General features: G+C 53.5%; 3 protein-coding genes across 6 annotated transcripts in view; 2 read left to right on the top strand and 1 right to left on the bottom strand.

The window, feature by feature from the left end:
* Apoc3 (apolipoprotein C3) overlaps positions 1-9103 on the bottom strand; it is a 14558-nt gene extending 5455 nt beyond the window's left edge. Inside the window, exons 1-4 of one of the 4 annotated variants that reach the window (XM_033764358.1) lie at positions 9000-9082; positions 8148-8215; positions 7872-8010; positions 6629-6928 (exon numbers count right to left, since the gene is read on the bottom strand). In XM_033764358.1, the coding sequence (XP_033620249.1) occupies positions 6802-6928; positions 7872-8010; positions 8148-8215; positions 9000-9013 (348 nt within the window). In that variant the 5' untranslated portion in view covers positions 9014-9082 and the 3' untranslated portion in view covers positions 6629-6801. Of the gene's footprint in view, positions 1-6628; positions 6929-7871; positions 8011-8147; positions 8216-8999 lie in introns of those variants that run through there. The other 3 variants (XM_033764359.1, XM_033764357.1, XM_033764360.1) reach the window with 3 other exon arrangements.
* Apoa1 (apolipoprotein A1) lies at positions 2411-4210 on the top strand. Its single transcript, XM_010629396.2, has 4 exons — positions 2411-2470; positions 2669-2728; positions 2881-3034; positions 3537-4210. Exons 2-4 carry the CDS (start codon positions 2686-2688, stop codon positions 4132-4134), a joined length of 795 nt encoding a protein of 264 aa, XP_010627698.1. The 5' UTR covers positions 2411-2470; positions 2669-2685; the 3' UTR covers positions 4135-4210.
* Positions 9104-13263: 4160 nt separating the features above from the next.
* Apoa4 (apolipoprotein A4) lies at positions 13264-15951 on the top strand. The gene is made up of 3 exons (XM_010629401.2): positions 13264-13586; positions 13895-14021; positions 14762-15951. The coding sequence occupies exons 1-3, from the start codon at positions 13538-13540 to the stop codon at positions 15783-15785; spliced, it is 1200 nt and encodes a 399-aa protein (XP_010627703.1). The 5' UTR covers positions 13264-13537; the 3' UTR covers positions 15786-15951.
* The last annotated feature ends 2140 nt before the right edge of the window (positions 15952-18091 follow it).

Genomic DNA, 18091 nt, shown 5'->3' with positions numbered 1-18091 from the left:
AAAAAAAAAAAAAAAAAAAAATCATCTCCTGTGCACAGTCCCGCAGACATCTGGGGCTGGTTCTGTCCTGGGACAGATGCTCCACATCTTGGCACTGCAAGGAAAGCCAAAGAGATGTGAATTTCCCTGACTTGTGCTGCTGTGAGCTGAGGTCTTGGGCAGCTAGCTAAGATCTTGCAGTACAAGTATGTTTGTGGTGGCAATAAGGGAATAAGAGTCCAGAAACAAGAACTGAGGATACAGAATAGTCACTCTTTATCTTGACAGTTCTAACAGTTTTGCATTCATGTTTAAATTTCATGCTTCAAACAACACAAATTTATCTTACCAAGTACTGGGGGTCAGAAGACCAAAATGGGTCACATTGGGCCAGGGATTTAGTTCAGCGGTTCCGCCGCCTGCCTCGCAAGTGCAAGGTCCTGAGTTTGATCCCCGGTACCAAAAACAACTAGACTAAAATCATGGTGTCAGTAGAGGTTGCTCCTTCTGGAGGCTCTAAAAGGAAATCTGGTCCTTTGCCTCTTACATCTTCTAGGCAGAGTTGCTTGCGACCCCCTTCCTATGTTCATGTTCTCTGGCCTCCACTTCCACTCTCCTGCCCCTCTCCTGCATATTAAAGGGCTCCTGTGGTTACTGCCCACCTGGTGATCCCAGCTAACCACTCCAGCTTAAAGTTCCTCATCACCATTTACCAAAAAAACCCTTTTGCCATGTAAGGTCACAGTTACAGACTGGAGGGATTCGTGTGTCTTTGGAGGGCCACTGTTTTGCCTACCACACACTGATCCCGGTTATAACTTTAAGAGATGGCGTGTTGTATCACTATCTTTGTTTAGCAGATAAGAAACAGGTGTGGGAAGGTTATGTAACTTGCCCGAGGTCATATGGTTAATAAGGGTTATACAGACCAGGATTCATATCTAAAGTTTTTGGGGCTGGGGCTTTGGCTCGGGGGTTTGGCTCAGTGGTTCCGCCACCTGCCTCGCAAGTGCAAGGGCCTGAGTTTGATCCCCGGTACCAAAAACAAACAACAAACAAATCTAAGGTTTTTTGGTCAGAGGCTTCTCACACACATGAGACCAGCCAGAGTGGGAGAGGAATGACAGACAGACACCAGGCTGGTTTCTAGAGAGGAAATTTCCAAGACAGATAGATGGTGTGGGGCCTGGGTCCCAAGTCCAGATCCATCCTGGCCTCTTACTCTGAAGGATGAGAAATACTAACAAAATTCTTTCAGTTTCTTATTGGCAGGGGGCAGGGTGGGGACGAGCCAGAGTAATTGGTCTTAAAGTTCCTCTCAGCTTGTACATTCACAGACTCTGACCAGGTTCTTCCTGCCAGTGACCCGGTAGAAGGGCTTCCCAACCCTTGCAAGATCGTGCTGCTAACATTCACCAATTCCGTTCAGTTTCTATCAGGGGCACCAACACCACTGATCATTCTAGAATCCATTTTGCTGAAAGGAAATGGAGACTCAGAGTACATAACTTTCTCACAGTCCACCTCCAGCAAAATGCTGGCAAAATGAAATGAAAAACTAGTCTCCTGCCACCAACTCCACAAAGGGGTCTTTCCCTATGCAGGGACTCCTAAGAGCTGGTATCCCCACCCATGTGCGATCTGATGTATGCACAAGCAATGCAAATGCCTAAGTCTTCAATGTGAGAAACAAATGCTGTGCTCTACTCCTGAGATGATGCCTCTTTGGGTGTTCGATGCCATCTTTTTTGAAGTGGTGGTCATGGTAGATGGTGAGGTCATCCTTGAGGTGAGGCAGGGATAACATCTTTATAGGACAGAATTAAAAGTTGGCCACTCTATCTTGGTCTCTAGCATTTGTTTTGAAATAAGTATCTGTGACCTCAGTTTGGGGCTCCAAGCCTCTGGCCTGCATTCTCACCAGGCAGTTCCCTGGAACCCCAGCTCCCTTGGACTTAGGGCTTAGGAGGACTGTGGAGGGTAGAGAGAGGTGTGCCGCACCTTGGAGACCACAGGAGACCAGTGTTGGGTGCAGGGGCAGGGCCCTGAGACCTGCAGTCAGTCTCCCTGGAATGCAAGAAGTCAGCTGAGGAGAGCTGTGGAGGAATCCCAGGTCCCTTCTCTCTCCCTGCTGCCACCACAAGGAACAATGGCATGTACTCCCACAGGGGAGGGGGATGGGCACAGCTGCCCCACGGACCCCACGCAGATCCTCAAATCCGAAACCACTTTCCTGCCCCCACCTGAACCATTGACCCCTGCCTTGTAGCCCCCCCGCAGTTTCCTGTTTGCCCACTCTATTTGCCCAGCCCCAGGGACAAAGCTGATCCTTGAACTCTCAGTTCCACATTGCCACAACCAGTGAGCAGTGACAGGGCTCATTTGGGCTTATCAGCCTTCCAGCCCAGCCCCTGCCTGGAGATATAAATAGGCCAGGGAGATCTGGATGCTCAGAGTCTGGCTCAGAGACTCGCCTGAGAGCTCCAGGGAGGTAAGTACGGCTCCTCGTCCCAAGCCGCTCTGGTTTCCCAGCTCCAGGAAAGTGATGCTTGACTCTGCCCAGCCAGGAACTGGGTTCCCAGGACCTTGTCCCACTCTGGGTCCCTCCTCCTCCCCGGCTGGAATGTGTGGGGAGCACGAAGCTCCTCATGCTAGAAGCCCCCTTAGCCAAGCCCCTCCTCTCCTTCAGGTCACACATACTTCGGAATGAAAGCTGTGGTGCTAGCCGTGGCTGTGCTCTTCCTGACTGGTAGGTGTCCCTGACCAAGGGATCAACCATCGGGGGCCTTCTCGCTATGCCCTGGTGGCTCTCCCTGCGGGGCACAGGGAGCAGAGTTTCTCTCTTGGCCCTCCTCTAGTCTCAGAGAGCTGGCCTGATCTGGGTCCCCTCTCCAACCCCAGGGAGCCAGGCTCGGCACTTCTGGCAAAGAGATGAGCCCCAGACCTCATGGGACCGCGTGAAGGATTTTGCTACCATGTATGTGGATGTAATCCAAGAGAGTGGCAAAGACTATGTGGCCCAGCTGGATGCCTCCACCTTGGGGAAACAGCTAAAGTAAGGACCCAGCCTGGGCCTGGGGGAAGGGGAGATCCCAGAGGCAGAAAGGCCGGTGGGAAGCTGTAGCCAGACTAGCCAAATCCTGTGCTGCTACAGAATGTGCTGGGCCCCTTAGCAGGTGTGAATGGAGATACAGGGATAGGATCCTCATGCAGGGTCACAGGCCCTATAGTAATCAGAAACCGCAGCAGCACATTGTGCCCACCAGGGCAGCAAGCTCTTGCCCTTCTGCACTTCCTGGGCTGGCTGTCTTCAGATAAGGGAGTGACCTTCAACACCGGGCACCAGCCCGAGGTCTGGCTCCATCTGGCTCCACTCTGTGATCAGGCCATCTGTACAACACGACACAGGGTGGAGGTGCTGGGAGTGAGGTGTGCATGGGAAAAGCCAAGAACACAGCTACTGCACTCCCAGCACAGGTCACACCGGGACCAGCAGATCCCTGGCAGTCCAGGGTGCCTGGGAGGCCACCCCATAGCCACCTTTTCTCCTACTCCAGCCTGAATCTCCTGGAAAACTGGGACACCTTATCGTCTGCCTTCAGTAAGTTACGCGAGCAGCTTGGTCACGTGTCCCAGGAGTTCTGGGATACCTTCGAAAAAGACACAGCGTGGCTGAGGGAGGAGATGAACAAGGATCTGGAGAAGGTGAAAAAGAAGGTGCAGCCCTTCCTGGACAGCTTCCAGGAGAAGATGCAGGAAGAGGTGAAGCGCTACCGCCATAAAGTAGAGCCACTGAGCCTGGAGCTGCGCGATGGTGCCCACCAGCAGCTGAAGGAGTTGCAGGAAAAGCTAGGTCCCCTAGGCAAGGACCTGAAGGATCACGCACTCGTACACATGGATGAGCTGCGCTCTCATCTGAGGACCTACACTGAAGAGATGGGACAGATCCTGGCGGAGCGTCTGGGGGCAATCAAGGAGAGCACTTCCCTTGCAGAGTACCAGACCAAGGCCAGCGAGCACCTGAGAACATTTAGCAAGAAGGCCAAGCCCATCCTGGAAGACCTTCGCCAAGGCCTTCTGCCCGTGGCGGAGAACTTTAAGACCAACATTAAGAACACCTTCGACCAGATCACCAAGCACGTTACGACCCAGTGAGGTGCCAGCTGCTGCCACCTCCTCCTTCTCTTACCAGCATTCAGTTTCTTAGAATAAATATTTCCAAAGTAGAAAACAGCTTCTTTCTCTTGGGGAAAATTGAAGTGGGGTGTGGGGCACTGGAGGGGCCAACCAAGGGGGCTGGGATGGAGTGGGATACTTTGGCAACGAAGCAGGGCCTTCCTGCCTGCTTCCTACAAAGATGAGTTCAGGCTCAGCCTCTGCAGGGCCTTTATCCATGGTGGAGGTCCTGCAGGGCAGCGGGCTGGTTAGCAGCGGAGAGCAGAACCCCAGTCCTAACATGGCTCATAGAAAGGAGGTAACTGAGGGCCAGGCAAAGTGACAGGTCACCTATTGCCAAGTGCACAGGCTCAAACCCTAACTGCTCAAACCTGTCTCTGCTTGGGGAAGTGGTCCCCTGCCCCAGAGTGTTTCTCCGTGGGACCTGGGCCCAGGACGGGAGCTTCTTCCAGCTTTCTGGCTCCAAGCTGGTTGAATGGGCTCGAGGAGCCCTTAGAACATGAAAGATTTCAGCAGGTACAAACGATGCTTGGAGCTTGCTCCTTCCTCCTTTATGGATTTGAAAACCTCTTTAACACTTTCCTTTTGTTTTTCATGGGAGCAGGGCCAACTCTTCTACTCCCCCAACCCCTAAACAGGCACAGCTTTGGAAACCAGCCATATACGCATGTGGCTCCAGGCACTGCCACCCCTCTCCTGCCAGCTCTGGGTCATGTCAGAAACCGTCTCTTTAGCATCCTTTTATTTCCCTGGTGCCTTCATATCCCTCACTGCATCCTTCCCCAAATCTGGGTAGACTGTCATCAGGTCCAGGTCTCCACGTGAAGCTGAAGCTTGAAGACTTGAAGTCACCACTGAGTGAAAGGCAAGATGGGCTGGGCTGCTCATTTGAGATCCATCTGCCCATAGGCATCTATGATCATTTCTTTTAAAAATTGCGTGGCCAGGAATTCAAGTCCACATTGGTGTGCACACATACGTGCACATTTCCACATGAATATTCCTCTTTGTAGCTGTCCCCTCTTCACACATTCATCTGTGTGTTCCCCTATGCATGTATGTGTTTTTCCCAGAGCTCCCCACATCCACAGGCCCTGTTTCCCCATGGTGCCGGTCTCTGTCCCTTCTCCATTTCTAGTGTATCTAAACAACCCCTTGAATAAAGGAGTAGGCTTTTTAGGTTCTGATCATCCAGAGCTACAAAAAGTGTCAAGTCAGATTCAGGTGGGGACATTTCCCAGGTGTGGTTGCTGTAGTTGAGCAGGAAGAGAAGCCAGGTGGATTTCCAAAGAGGAAGCAGTCCGGGTAGGGCTGGTTGTACCACTGCCACCAAGATCTGGAAGAGAGCTCTCAGTAGCTGGCAGAGGACTAACAAAGATCTTTTTCTCCATGTCAGTTAAGCAGATTGTGGGCCGCTGACCTGGGCTTGAGGGCTCAAGGTCTGGCCCTGCCATTTGGTGGCTCTGCGACACTGGGCAAGAGCTCTTCTAAACCTTGGTTCATCTGTAGAGTGGGACCACTTCTGCTGTGAGTATCTGTTGGGCAGTGGAGGACACAAAGAACAACCCCTGCTGGGGAGACTATGGGTTCCTTTGCAGATCCCCTTCTAGTCCTGGTCCTAAGAGGCCAGTCAGGTCAGCTGACAATCCCTTCTCAGGCAGCTTTTTTACTTTTTTTGTATGTGTGTGGTACCGGGGATTGAACTCAGGACCTTGTGCATGTGGTGCACGTGAGGCAGGTGCAGTGCCCCTGAGCTAAGTCCCTGGCCCATTTTTTAACTTTTTTTTTCAGCTAGCTTTGACAGATGGTACAGATGCTGTGCCAGAGGCCTTTAAACACTACACCATTGTGTTCTCATAACAAATCTCCAGTAGCATCATCATCATCATCATCATCATTATCATCGGTTATTTGAAAAAAAGGTTTCACTATGTAGTCCAGGCTGGCCTTGAATTAACTGTGTAGCTCAGGCTGATCACAAACTTGTGATGCTCCTGCCTGAGCCTCCTGAGTGCTGAGATTACAGGCGTGCGGCATCATACTTGACTTCAGAGACATGATTGTGCCTACTTGACAAGTCGGAAACAATCTGATATTAAGTGGTGGAGCCAAGGCAAGAATCTTGCTTGATTCTGACTGCCTGCATCCCACTTACTTCCCCTAGATGTGCTTATCAGGCCCCTGTGGCCTGCTCAGTTTTGGTGAACAAATATAGTCTCAACTCTGATGATAACACAGCAGTGCCAACCCAACATAGAGCACACGCTGAAGTCACACTCTACAGCACTGGAGAGTTGATACTGTGTTGTCAAATCTGTCATTCTGTGTGACCTTTCACACAAGCCTATCAAGGCAAGCAAGTTAAGTGGGTTCTTCCTACCTTACAGATGAGGAAACTTGGGCTAAGAGACTACACAGCCCGGGCCCAGCTCTTTCCCACTCCCCCCTGCAGCACATGAGGGACATCTGCTCGTGGCAGCTTCTCATCCAGCTTTATTGGGAAGCAGCACAATTGGAGGTGGCCAGATCTAGGGTGGGAGCACTGAGAGTACTGTCCTTTTCAAGCTAATGCGGGGGAAGCCCTGGAGGCCACAGGGCCCAGGGAGCTGGCAGGACCAGTGGATAGGCACTTGGAACCTTGAGATCTCAGATGCCCTCAGGTGCCGGGGATGGCCTGGCCTCCTCATGGGTAGCATCCCAGAACCCGGACCACTTGCCCTTGAAGGAGCTCCAATAATCTTGCAGGGAGCTTAAGCTATCACTCATCCAGCCCCTGGGGGAAATCAGAAAGAGGTCGCAGTAAAGATGAGTGTCAGAGATGTTCTGGCTGTGGGACCCACACTCCCCAACATCTCCGCTGACTCTCCTCCCTCCCCCAGCCTTACCAAGCAATGCCCCCAAGGCCTCAGTCAGCAAGCACAAGCAGCCATCACCCCAAGCAGAAGAGATGCAGAGGCGGTGAAGGGAACCAGCACCGTCTAACCCCACATTTCTCCAGGTTGGGTCAGATCATTGCTACTGCCCCCCAGTCCTTGGGCTCAAGGCACAAAGTGTTGAGTGAGCAATGTGTAAGGTCAGGGCTACTTTGTCTTTCAGGCCAATGCTGTCCCCTGGTGCTGTGTACCCTGGGGCTCCCGGTGGGGAAAAAGAGGGATAGAGAAGCTGGCTCCCTCATTCAGAAAATAACTGGGGGACTGACTAGCTGTATAATCTCAACCAGGTCCTTTTCTGAGCCTCAGTTTTCTTTTCTGCAAAGTGAGGAAAATAATACCCAGTCCATAGCCCACCCTGATGACTAGCAGCATTTGCCTCCGAAGCCAGCAGGGGATCAGGGAGAGCTGAGGACTCTTGGGTAGGACGGCTGGGGACACCAGGACAGACTTCTGCCCGCACTAGCAGAGGAAAACACCCCTCCACTTCCAGGCTAGAATTGGCAACCCTCTCGCCCCACGGTCAGGAGAGGAAAACGGCAGTAAGGGCTAAGCTGGCCCACCTCAGGGCTGTACTAGGGAGAAAGAGGGCAGTAGAGGAAGGGGGCCCCACCTCTGACACCTTTCCCCTGGCCCCTTGAGGGGACAGGGAGGCTCAAAGAGGTGCAGGCCTGGGCTGGGCTGATAGAGTCACACTCTAGTCACCAGAGCTCTTTCCAGGGGAGGGCAGGCCAAGTGGGGACAGAAAGAGCTGGCACAGAGGACCAGGAGGCCTAGTGGGCGTACCTGGCCTGCTGGGCCATCTCAAAGTCCTGCATCTTGGTCAGTGCGTCCTGGGCGGTCTTGGAGGCATGCTGCACATAACCCTGCACGTAGTCCTGCATGTAGCCCAGGAGGGAGGCGTCCTCGGTCTCCGTAGCTCCTGCTGGGAAAGCAGAACTGAGCAGGGGTGGCTTGGCCCCCAGAGGCCCCTTGGCTCCCACCTGACCACCACTCACAGGGCATAGAAGCCCCAAATTACTTCCCACATTGCCTGAAGCCCGGTTCCCAGAAAGCGCTTACGGGCAGAGGCCAAGAGTGCCAGGAGGATCACAGTGAGGAGTACCCGGGGCTGCATGGCGCCTCTATTCCTGCAGAAAAGAGTCCCGTGAGAGCTCCCTACATCCCCCCACCTCTGAGCCTTTGAGGTGGGTCAGCAGAAGAAGGGGTTAACATAGTCTGTCAGGGAGGGATGCCACAGAAAACCCCCAGACTGGGAATGAAGGCCTCAATTCCCTCATCTCCCTGTCTGGGCTAGGGTTGGGTGTCAAGGGCTTCTTCTAGCCCTCAAAGAGAGGAGAGATACGCAGCATGGGTATCAGTTCCAGTCCAGCTTGACCACCCCTTCTTCCTGGGCCTCTGTTTCCCCGGGGCACAGTTGGGGATGGGGTACATGCATGTCACCCGTGACTTCCTAGGCTCCTGCAAACTCTCTTCTAGGCCTGCTGGCTGGGCACAAGGAGCCTTCTCTGGCCACTCCTGCCCTCCTCCCTCCTCCCCTTGCCCCGTCCCAAGGGCATTACCTGGAGTAGTTGCTTCTAGGTATGAACTGAATAGGAAGGCAAGAGGGTGGTTCTGACCTGTTTTATATTGTCCCCAGGGGAGGACAGCGGGCACAGAGGGCCCAGTGAGCAGGGCAAAGGTCACCTGCTGACGGGAGAGCAGGGCCTGAAGCAGAGACCAGCTGCATCTGCTGCCAGAGGAGCCCGGGATCCCAGGCTGTGCCTGGGGGCTCACCTTCCCCCCACCCCCACAGCCACATGGTCTGCTCCTGAGCAGGCCTGGGGAGACCCCACTCCTTCTCCAGACTGACTCCCCAGGAGGCTGGTGAGAAGAGAGAGGCTTTTGGGGATGAGCCAGGGGCCCTGGATTCACCTCAGCTCCTTCATATGTGAGTTTTCAGGTGCATGCTTCCCTGTCGAGCCCTGCACTAGCCTGGAGTTGGAGTGATGGGCTTCCTCAGTCCTGAGAGTCACTCAGGGCTGTGGGATGGGGCATCTGCAGGGCAGCATGGAAGGGCAAAGGGCAGGTCCTGTGTGGGAAGGCAGCAGCCAGGTTCACACAGCCCCCAGCACCTCCACCTCAGGGCTTCTAACACGCAGTGCTCCCAACAGCTGAGCCAGGGCAGGGCTGGCCGGAAGAAGGGCAAAGGGTGGTCTGAGCCCAAGGCCTTTGTCCGTCCCTCCTCCTGTGCCCCTCAGGACTCTTGCACTCTGGACCCACTGATAACATCCCCAGGGCAGGGACAGGGAGCCCTCCCTGAGCCAGGTGGCCCCAACACTCCTCTCCACTGGGCTCTGGGCTCTGGGCTCCTCCTGCAGCTCTGGCCATGTGACAACTGGAAGGAGTGAGTGTGGAGAGGCCAGGCTGCAGGGGCTCAGGCACAGAGGAGTTCTGGGGGGCAGACACTGCTCTGGCTTCTCGGGGCTAGGATAGTCCCAGAGGGCACACTGAGAGCCACAGGGAGGATAGCAATGTCAGGGGACATTGCCTTCTAGCTGCGGGGACTTTGGAGCCAGGAAATCGTAGCTTTCAATGACGCCTTTGTCTTTCACTCATGTGACGTATGGCCGGAGATCTAATCCCAGAGCCTCAATTTTCTCCTCTGTAAATGGGAATCCAATACTGATTTTCCAGAGTTGCAGAGACAAGTCAGTGAAATACTGCATGTACAAAGCAGCTGGTCCACAGGGTGCTTCACAAACACACAGTCTAGTTCAAGGCAGGAGCCAGCAACATCGAAATAGGGCTTTTGGCAGGCAGCCATCCTCCCAGGAAGAGAAAATTAATCTCACAGTGTGAAGCCAGACTCCTAGGGAAGTGGCTTGGCCCTACCCTCAGAATTCTTTACTCACAGATGAAACCTGAATTTTCTCTATTAGGGATTCATTCCTTTGCTAAAGACCTTGTTTTCTGTTAAAATGCAAGTAGTCAGAACCCTGTGGATTAAACATTAACTCCATTTTATAGGCAGGAAATCTGAGACCCAAAGAGGGAGAGACCTATCTACATGAGCACAGGTAGAAAGCAAGTCCTTAAACATTCAGACAGACTGGAGAGGTGAGACCACCCCGCCCCCCAGAGACTTACTAGCCACTTACACAGAGCAAATCCATTTTAGCTCACTTTCTGGGAATAGACTTGGTGATGCATGGGGAAGAAGGAAGGTAATACAGAGTCCTGGGAGATTTGGGCAGTGGGGTGGGCAGAGGGGTCACAGTGACCACTTTACTCTTGTGTCCCAGACTGTTCCTTACCCCAGAGGCAAAGCACAGTGGGGATATTACCAGGGCTAGGAGGTGGCACAAGGGCCTTGACCCTGGGTAGACTGGCCAGGTCCCTTCCACCTGTCCTCCCTCCTGCACAGCCCGCAGCCACTGAGCCCAGGTGCTCAGAAGACATGAGTGGGGAGCCTGGGTGTGTGTCCACGTAGCCGGTGTGCTGTGTGTGATGACTCCCAGCCTGCTGGGCCATCTGAAAGTCCTTCACTTGGTCAGCAGTGCCGGTGCCTACCCCGCCAGCCGGTGGCGCTTCCATGGGGCCCTCTCAGGGGCTGGCCTAAGCCACACCTGCCACTCTCCATGACTCCCCTGGAAAGATGGGCTCCACAGATCTGGGGAAGTACCAGTGGGGAGTAGGGAAAGGGGGAGCTGACCAGCTGGGTCTGAGAATGTCCTATCCCTCTGCTTCTCGGCACATGAATCCCCAGACCCACGCCCCTGCCACTGATTTGACCTGGTCCCATTCAACCTTGCTGGCCAGAAGCCCTTCACTATACCTCTCCTTGCTGCAAGTTCTTCCTAGTGTCCTACCCAGATTCTCCTCTGCTTAGTTCTGCCCCAGAAAGAGGGCTAGTACGAAGCTGATTCAAGGACATGTGGCTACATGACACGTGTCTAGTGGTGCGCCCGCACGCCCCGTCACATCTGTGGCTGGGTCTGAGCTATCTGCTCCTAATGTTGGCCTTTGTACTGACCCCTGCGTCACTCTCCTGTGTAGACAGAAGAGACAGCTATAGGTAGTGTCAGGCTTTTGGCCTCATTGCCTCACCAGCCATGAAGCCTGTCTGAGCACAGACAAGGAAACTGAGGCTCAGAGAAGGACATTACTGTCCGAGATCACATGGGCCCTTTGGGAGTCCCAGCTGACAGGCTGAATTTGTTCTTTTCCATCACAGCACAGGCAATGCACTCTTGTTCTCTCCCTGGCCCACACATAGGCGCAGATCTGGGGAAGGATGGACAGCATTCTTGACATCGTGCCCTCCCTTGGGGGCCAGTGTGTGTACTGCCTAGCCAGCCCCTTAGCCCTGGGCCCAAACTCTGTATTGCAGACAGTTTTGATGTTTTCGTACTTCTGTGAGTCCTCCTCATCCTGGCAGGTGCTCTTAGACACACTCTAGTGACTCAGGCCCTCCTAGTGTAGATAGAGACACTCAGTGAACAGGTGACACAGAAGTACCTCTGGACCTGTCCCATGCTGGCAGGGCTTACAAGTCCAGAAAGTCAGCAGACTGCAGCAGAGGTGTTTTTGGTGACTCACCTGGCAGAGGGGGGAAGAGCGGGGCCCTAAGCAATGACCTTTGCACCCACCCCAGTCTGGACCGAGCCTGATTTGGCAGCAGGATTGGGACAAACATGTCAATGTCACACGAAGGTGAGCCTTTTAGGATAAAACATGGCTCAATACTTACTAAGCACCTCTTAAGGCATCAGGCTCACTGTCATGAGCTTCACACAGATCATCTCTGGCTGGAGAGCCCAGGAGGAAGGTGCTAGGATTACTTCCATGGAAAGAACCAGACCTCAGAGAACTTACGAGACCTGCCCAAGGCCACCCAGGCAGACACAGGGGAACCCAGACATAAACCCAGGGATTCAGATGCTAGAGTCTGAATTTAAAAACTCCTGAGCTGGCATGGGCTGCTCAGAAAGGAGTAAACTCTTGGACAGTAGAGGCAACCGTGGTGACATGGGGAGCGTTGTAGTGTCGTGGGGACCCAGCATGAGGGGGGCAGGTGTTAGAGGCCTTTTCACTGTCTTCAACCTTGCAAGACTTTGGGTCACTCTGGAGTATGAGAAGAAGAGGAAGAAGAGGAGGTGGGGAGTGGTGGGGGAAGAGGGAGAGAAGAAAAGGAAGGAAAAAGAAAGGGAGGGAGAAATGGTAAATCAGACTTAGCGCCATTGTGTTTTGCTCTGAGGGTTTTCATTTTACAAAGAAGGGGTGGCCACCTGTGACTGGCATGGAGCTCCAGACAGAGCCTACAGCACAGTATGGCAGTGTTCTCACCTAGTCACAGCGGGTGCATGGTCCACTGGAGCCCCCATGTGACTAGGTGCGACATCTCCAGAGTACAGGAAGAAGTCTATGAGGAAGACCCAGCAGCCTGGCCACTCTCCAGCCCAGTGAGAGGGCCAAAGGGAGCCTTGGGTCTTGCCATTCTGCACAAGCCTGGGGTGGGGCTGGGGGCAGCAATCAGGCCTCAGGCTGCTCCCCGCACCCTGTCACCTACCTCTAGTCTGCCTGGTCACCCTCAGAGAGGATGAGCTCTCTACTGCACTTCCTGCCTTGGTCCAAATCTGCAAAATGCTGTGATTACTAACCCTAAGCACTAGTTTTCAAAGCTTACTCTGTGTGTGGCACCATCCTGCCCACTTCACAGGCACCATCTTATTTCATGTGTGGAACATCGTCACTGTTCTGAGGGGAAACCGAGGCTCGGGCTTTGAATAGGTAACTACCCAAGGCAGCACAGTTTGGAACACAAAGCACACTTACTATTAACCCCTTCAGCACAGGGTTCCTGCCTATCCCATCACCTGCACAGAGGCTGTCATGGGCACCTCCAGGGCAAAACACCTCTGGGCACAACTACACAGCGTCCCATCTGTAGCCCTGTAGAGGCCTGGTCCAGAGTTCTCTGCTCTAGCAAGGAGTCTGTGTTGGTGGCAGCTGTAGGGGTGGGTGGCTGTCTCCACTGGGCCAGACAGACATGTGGACCTTGTCCCCCAGCCTGGCACAGACCCAGAGCAGCCAGCAGGGCTCCTGCGGCATCGTCCTGCTCTGGGCTCCTCTGGGCCATGTTTCTCCCACAGCTCACGGCTCCCCCCACCTGCCCTCCTGCACTGGGTGGGGCCCGGCCTAGGACAGAAGCCCCAGTCTGCCATCAGCTTCCACGTAGACTTAGGGTCAGTAAAGTCCAAGAGGCCTCCTGGGAATGTGTCACCCTCCAGCGTGGAGGCGCACAGGGGAGGGAGGTGGAGAGGGCGTCTTGGAGGAGCTTTAAATGCTGGGCTGGTTCTGGGCTCCAGTCAGTTCTCCCAGCGGCATAGGTGAGCCAAGGATCTGTTCTCTGCTGACGCCAGGAAAACCCAGAGCAGCTGAGAGCCCTGTAGCCCAGCAAGGAGCCCAGGATGTTCCTGAAGGCGGTGGTACTGGGCCTGGCCCTGGTGGTTGTTAACAGTAAGTAGAAGCTATCTTTGGACCATGTCTCCGACTGCTGCAGTGAGTGGGCAGAGTGGAAAGGCTGGGCTAAGGCCAGCAGGTACTTCAGAGGCCTCAGGTTGGACACAGGCCCTATCCAGCTACCACACAAGAGCTGGCACTTGCCCAGTGGTGGGCAGGCTCACTAGCATTGGTGCTACCAGGCTAAGCCCAGAGAGAGAAAGTGAGTGGGTTCCTTGCCATCCTCTACTCTTCACCTCAGAGCTGGAGCTGAGGAGCCAGGGAAGAGACAGGTGTGCATGAGTTGCTTTCTGTTCCCTGCCCAGGTGCCCAGGCAGAGGTCAGTGCTGATGAGGTGGCTACTATGATGTGGAACTACTTCAGCCAGCTGAGGAACAATGCCAAGGAGGCGGTGGAACATCTGCAGAAGTCAGAAATCACCCAGCAGCTCAAGTAAGGAGGTGGGAGGAGGTGGCACAGCCTGAAGAGCAGGGCTTCTTAGAAGCCAATCCAAGCACACGCAAGGGCTGAGGGCAGAGGTAGGACACAGCACTTAGGATAATCACTGCCTTGCTGCTGACTGGGGTTCCTGGGCTCTGGATCTAAATGAAAACAGGGAGGTTGTACCAAATTATCCGTACAGCACCTTCCTGATTTAATGCTGTAGAGTTTGACAAATGGCCACATTCTGTCACTGGGGTTCATGGAAGAAAACGAAGGAGGGAAATGTCACACAGGCTGGCTTCTAACATATTCCTGAAGCAAATTCCCCCATGAAATCTGGGGAAAGGAGGTATTTGGGAAGCTCCCGGGCACATGTAAGGAAATCAGCACCTTGTGCTGCTGAGGTCGAAAACATTCTAAGACACAATATGACTCTGTCACAGTGCACCTAGGCTGAAAGACTCCTAGTTCACTCCCATTCTTCACAGCCGAGGAGAGGAAGCCTGCTTGTGCACCTGTGATGGGTGGATAATGACACTTCAACTCAGTGGGAAGTACAGAGATACAAATTCAATATAGTGACAGTCTGCACATCTATTCCCTCATATCAGGACCCCAGCTAGGGAGACCCATAAGGTAAAAAGATGGTTAAGCTCCAGATCTCCTACCAAACACCTGTGCTGGGCAGATGTGTACCAGGGGAGTGTTGCACATGTGTAATGGTGGCCCTCTATGCCCTTCCCCCGCAGCACCCTCTTCCAGGACAAAGTCAGCGATGTGAACACCTACACCAGCGTCCTGCAGAAAAAGCTGGTGCCCTTTGCCATGGAGCTGCATGAGCGCCTGACTAAGGACTCGGAGAAGCTCAAGGAGGAGATTCGGAAGGAGCTGGAGGACCTGCGTACCCGCCTGCTGCCCCACGCTCAGGAAGTGAGCCAGAAGATTGGGGACAATGTGCGAGAGTTGCAGCAGCACCTAGGGCCCTATGCCGAGGAGCTGCACACCCAGGTCAACAAGCAGGCAGAGCAGCTGCGCAGCCAGCTGACTCCCTATGTGCAGCGCATGGAGAGCGCGGTGTGGGAGAATGTGGACAACCTGCAGGCCTCCCTGACACCCTTCGCGGAGGAGTTGAAGGCCAAGTTTGACAAGAATGTAGAGGAGCTCAAGGGGCACCTCACTCCCCACACTGAGGGGCTCAAGGTCAAGATCGACCAGAATGTGGAGGAGTTGCGCCGCAGCCTGGCCCCTTATGCAGAGGATGTACAGGAGAAGCTCAACCACCAGCTTGAGGGCCTGGCCTTCGAGATGAAGAAGAATGCAGAGGAGCTCAAGGCCAAGATCTCAGCCAACACCGAGGAGCTGCAGCAGAGGCTGATACCCATGGTGGATGATGTCCGAAGCAAGCTGAGGGGCAACACCGAGGGGCTACAGAAGTCACTGGCACAGCTGAGCAGCCACCTGGACCAGCAGGTAGAGGAGTTCCAGAGAAATGTGAAGCCCTATGGGGAGACCTTCAGCAGAGCCTTGGTACAGCAAATGGAGCAGCTCAGGAAGAAGCTGGGCCCCTACGCGGGGGACGTGGAAGGCCACTTGAGCTTCCTGGAGAAGGACCTGCGGGACCAGGTCAGCTCCTTCTTCAGCACCCTGGAGAAGAAGTACCAGGACAAGTCCCCAGCCCTTGTCCTCCCAGAACAGGGTGTTCCTGGAGCAGGGCCAGAGCAGCCCCAGGAGCAGCCCCAGGAGCAGCAAGAACCCTCCCCTTTGGAGAGCTGAGCTGCCCCTGGTGTCCTCCACCAGTTACCATGGACACCTGCCCTGCCCTGCCTCCTGTCTGCCCAGTAGTCCCTAAGTACTTCTTGTGCAAGCTTGAGGACACATGCCCAGGGAGTGGTGATGCCCCTTCCCCATATTCAATACAGTTGCTGAGAAACTAGCCCCATCTGGTTGTCATGGAATTTCTTTCTTTCTTTCTTTTTTACCTTGTCTAGAGCCAGGATTTGGGGTCATTATTTTCTTTTTCTTTTTTTTTTTCTTTTTTTGTCATGGAACTTCTTGTTGCGGGGAGGAGAACACTAATTGGCTGAGCTTAGCAGCTGTCTGGAAAACACTGGGGGACACTAAGGCTGAGACTACAGCCAAGGGAAAGACCAATATGTTGGGCAGGGGTGTTGGGGAGCGCTCTAAGAGGAGGTAGAGAAGTAAGATTCCACACATCATCTGAAGACAAAGTACACAACCGCTCAGTCATTCAGGCAACAAATAATTATTGAACACCCTCGATGTGCCAGGCATTGTTCTGGGCACTAAACAATTAGCAAATAACTTTCGTGAAGCTGAGTGTCTGTCACTGGGTCTCACTCTGAGAGGGATACCTAGAGGTGAGCGGGACATGGTCCTTCACTGCACAGTGGAGAAGACAGTCCTACCTGTCATATAACAGCTATGCCTTTAACTTCTTTATGTAGAGTTGAGTTCAACCCAGCTCATTTTAAAAGTGACTCATGCCTGTTCGAGAAATTTCTTGACCCCTGACTAAACCCCCCTTGACTGCTGGCTCTGACCCAGGTCTGTGAGTCTAGCCATCACCTCTCTCCTCCCCAGAGTAGGGGGCAGAGTTTCAGGGATCTTGGATTCCAGCTTCTCAATTGACTATGGGATGATTTGGGGTAGCTGACAGATCCTCTTTTGGAAGGCAGGAATGACAGTCCTCAGCTTCAAGAGTTGTTCTGAAGGTCTTGTGGAGCAAGGGGTGCCAAGCATTTAGCATAACACTGTGAGTAGAGTAAACATGCAATAACTGAATTACTTCTTACTGCTGTAGCACAAACAATGCCCAGTGTATGTGATCTCCAGCTGCCTTCACTCCCGCACTCTAGGTCAGGCTGCTGCAGCCACCTCTGCCCCTTGCTCCTGGCACTGTAGGAGTCTATCTGCGGACATACCTTGATGAGTCCAGCAAAACCCAGAGGCTTACTGGCTGCCTTTAGGAGAGAGCCACACAGAGCAGTGAGGCACTGCGAGGGCACTGCACAGAGGCTGGGCAGTCTGTTTCTGAGCATGCCTGGAAACCCAGAGGTGTTGCTAGACCTCACCTGAGGACCACCTGTTTGAGAACTGTCTCCAGGACACTCAGGGCCTCAGTGTCTCCCAGGGCTTGGTTCTTACTATGAGTCCTGGGTGGGACTCCTGATTCTTTCCCACCACCCCAGGACTGTCTTTGAAGGTCCTGTCATGGCCCTAGTCCACCTGGATGAGACATCTGGTCATCACCTGGTCTTATCTAGTCATCAGTCTTCCAGGTTACTGACCTGGCGGATGTCTCCTGGTAACAACACTGCTTGTGGCTACTGCAATGGAATGAGTATTTATATCCCCCAAGTTCATTTGTTGAAATCCTATCCCCCAAGGCAATGCCAGCAGGAGAGAGCATAGGAGGTGATTAGATCATGAGAACAGAACCCATACAAATGGTGGTGTCCTTATGTAAGAGGCCCTGGAGAGATCTCACAGCACTTTCACATGTGAGGACATGGCCATCTATGAGCCAAGAAGCTGCCCTCATCTCACACTGAAAATGCTGAATATGCCTTTATCATGGAGTTTCCAGCCTCCAGGACTGGGAATAATGAATCTGTTTATGAGCCACCCAGTTTGTGATATTGTAGTAGAGAGGCCTGAATGGACTCAGACAACTGCGTGCAGCTTCTGAATCTCCCTTGATGGTGAGTTTTAAGAGGCAGAGACCGCCTCCCTTTATAGACTAAAAATGCCAGCCTCTTGACATGTAGCCTCCCTTACCTTAAGCCAGTGTCGTGGGCTGCTGCTTCGCAAATCAGACATAATTTCTCCTGGCTGGTGAAAAAAAACAGGGCCCTTGGAGAGTCCTATCTGGGATGGGCAGTTTATAGTGGGTTTGAGCCTTCATCCAAGGCTTAGTCCTAGCAGTGGCTACTAGGAAGCCTGGACTGTTCTGGCCCAGTGATAGTAGAATAGCTGTCTCCACTGGTGTAGTTTTACAGAGTGATAAGGCCATGTTTCCTCTTTTAGCTTCCTTTATTGTCTATTCTCCAATCCAAGTA

Source organism: Fukomys damarensis, unplaced genomic scaffold (genome assembly GCF_012274545.1).
Source record: "Fukomys damarensis isolate Sample0158 unplaced genomic scaffold, DMR_v1.0_HiC HiC_scaffold_16, whole genome shotgun sequence".
In the NCBI taxonomy this organism is placed as follows: Eukaryota; Metazoa; Chordata; class Mammalia; order Rodentia; family Bathyergidae; genus Fukomys; species Fukomys damarensis.
The sequence above is the reverse complement of the archived record's forward strand: the minus strand, read 5'-3'. Positions and strand labels throughout refer to the sequence as shown.

Coding starts and splice junctions, on each gene's coding strand:
- Apoa1 (XM_010629396.2), top strand. CDS start 2,686: ATGAAAGCTGTGGTGCTAGCCGTGGCTGTGCTCTTCCTGACTG. Junction 2,729..2,880: donor GGCTGTGCTCTTCCTGACTG/GTAGGTGTCCCT, acceptor CTCCAACCCCAG/GGAGCCAGGCTCGGCACTTC. Junction 3,035..3,536: donor ACCTTGGGGAAACAGCTAAA/GTAAGGACCCAG, acceptor CTCCTACTCCAG/CCTGAATCTCCTGGAAAACT.
- Apoa4 (XM_010629401.2), top strand. CDS start 13,538: ATGTTCCTGAAGGCGGTGGTACTGGGCCTGGCCCTGGTGGTTGTTAAC. Junction 13,587..13,894: donor GGCCCTGGTGGTTGTTAACA/GTAAGTAGAAGC, acceptor TTCCCTGCCCAG/GTGCCCAGGCAGAGGTCAGT. Junction 14,022..14,761: donor GAAATCACCCAGCAGCTCAA/GTAAGGAGGTGG, acceptor CTTCCCCCGCAG/CACCCTCTTCCAGGACAAAG.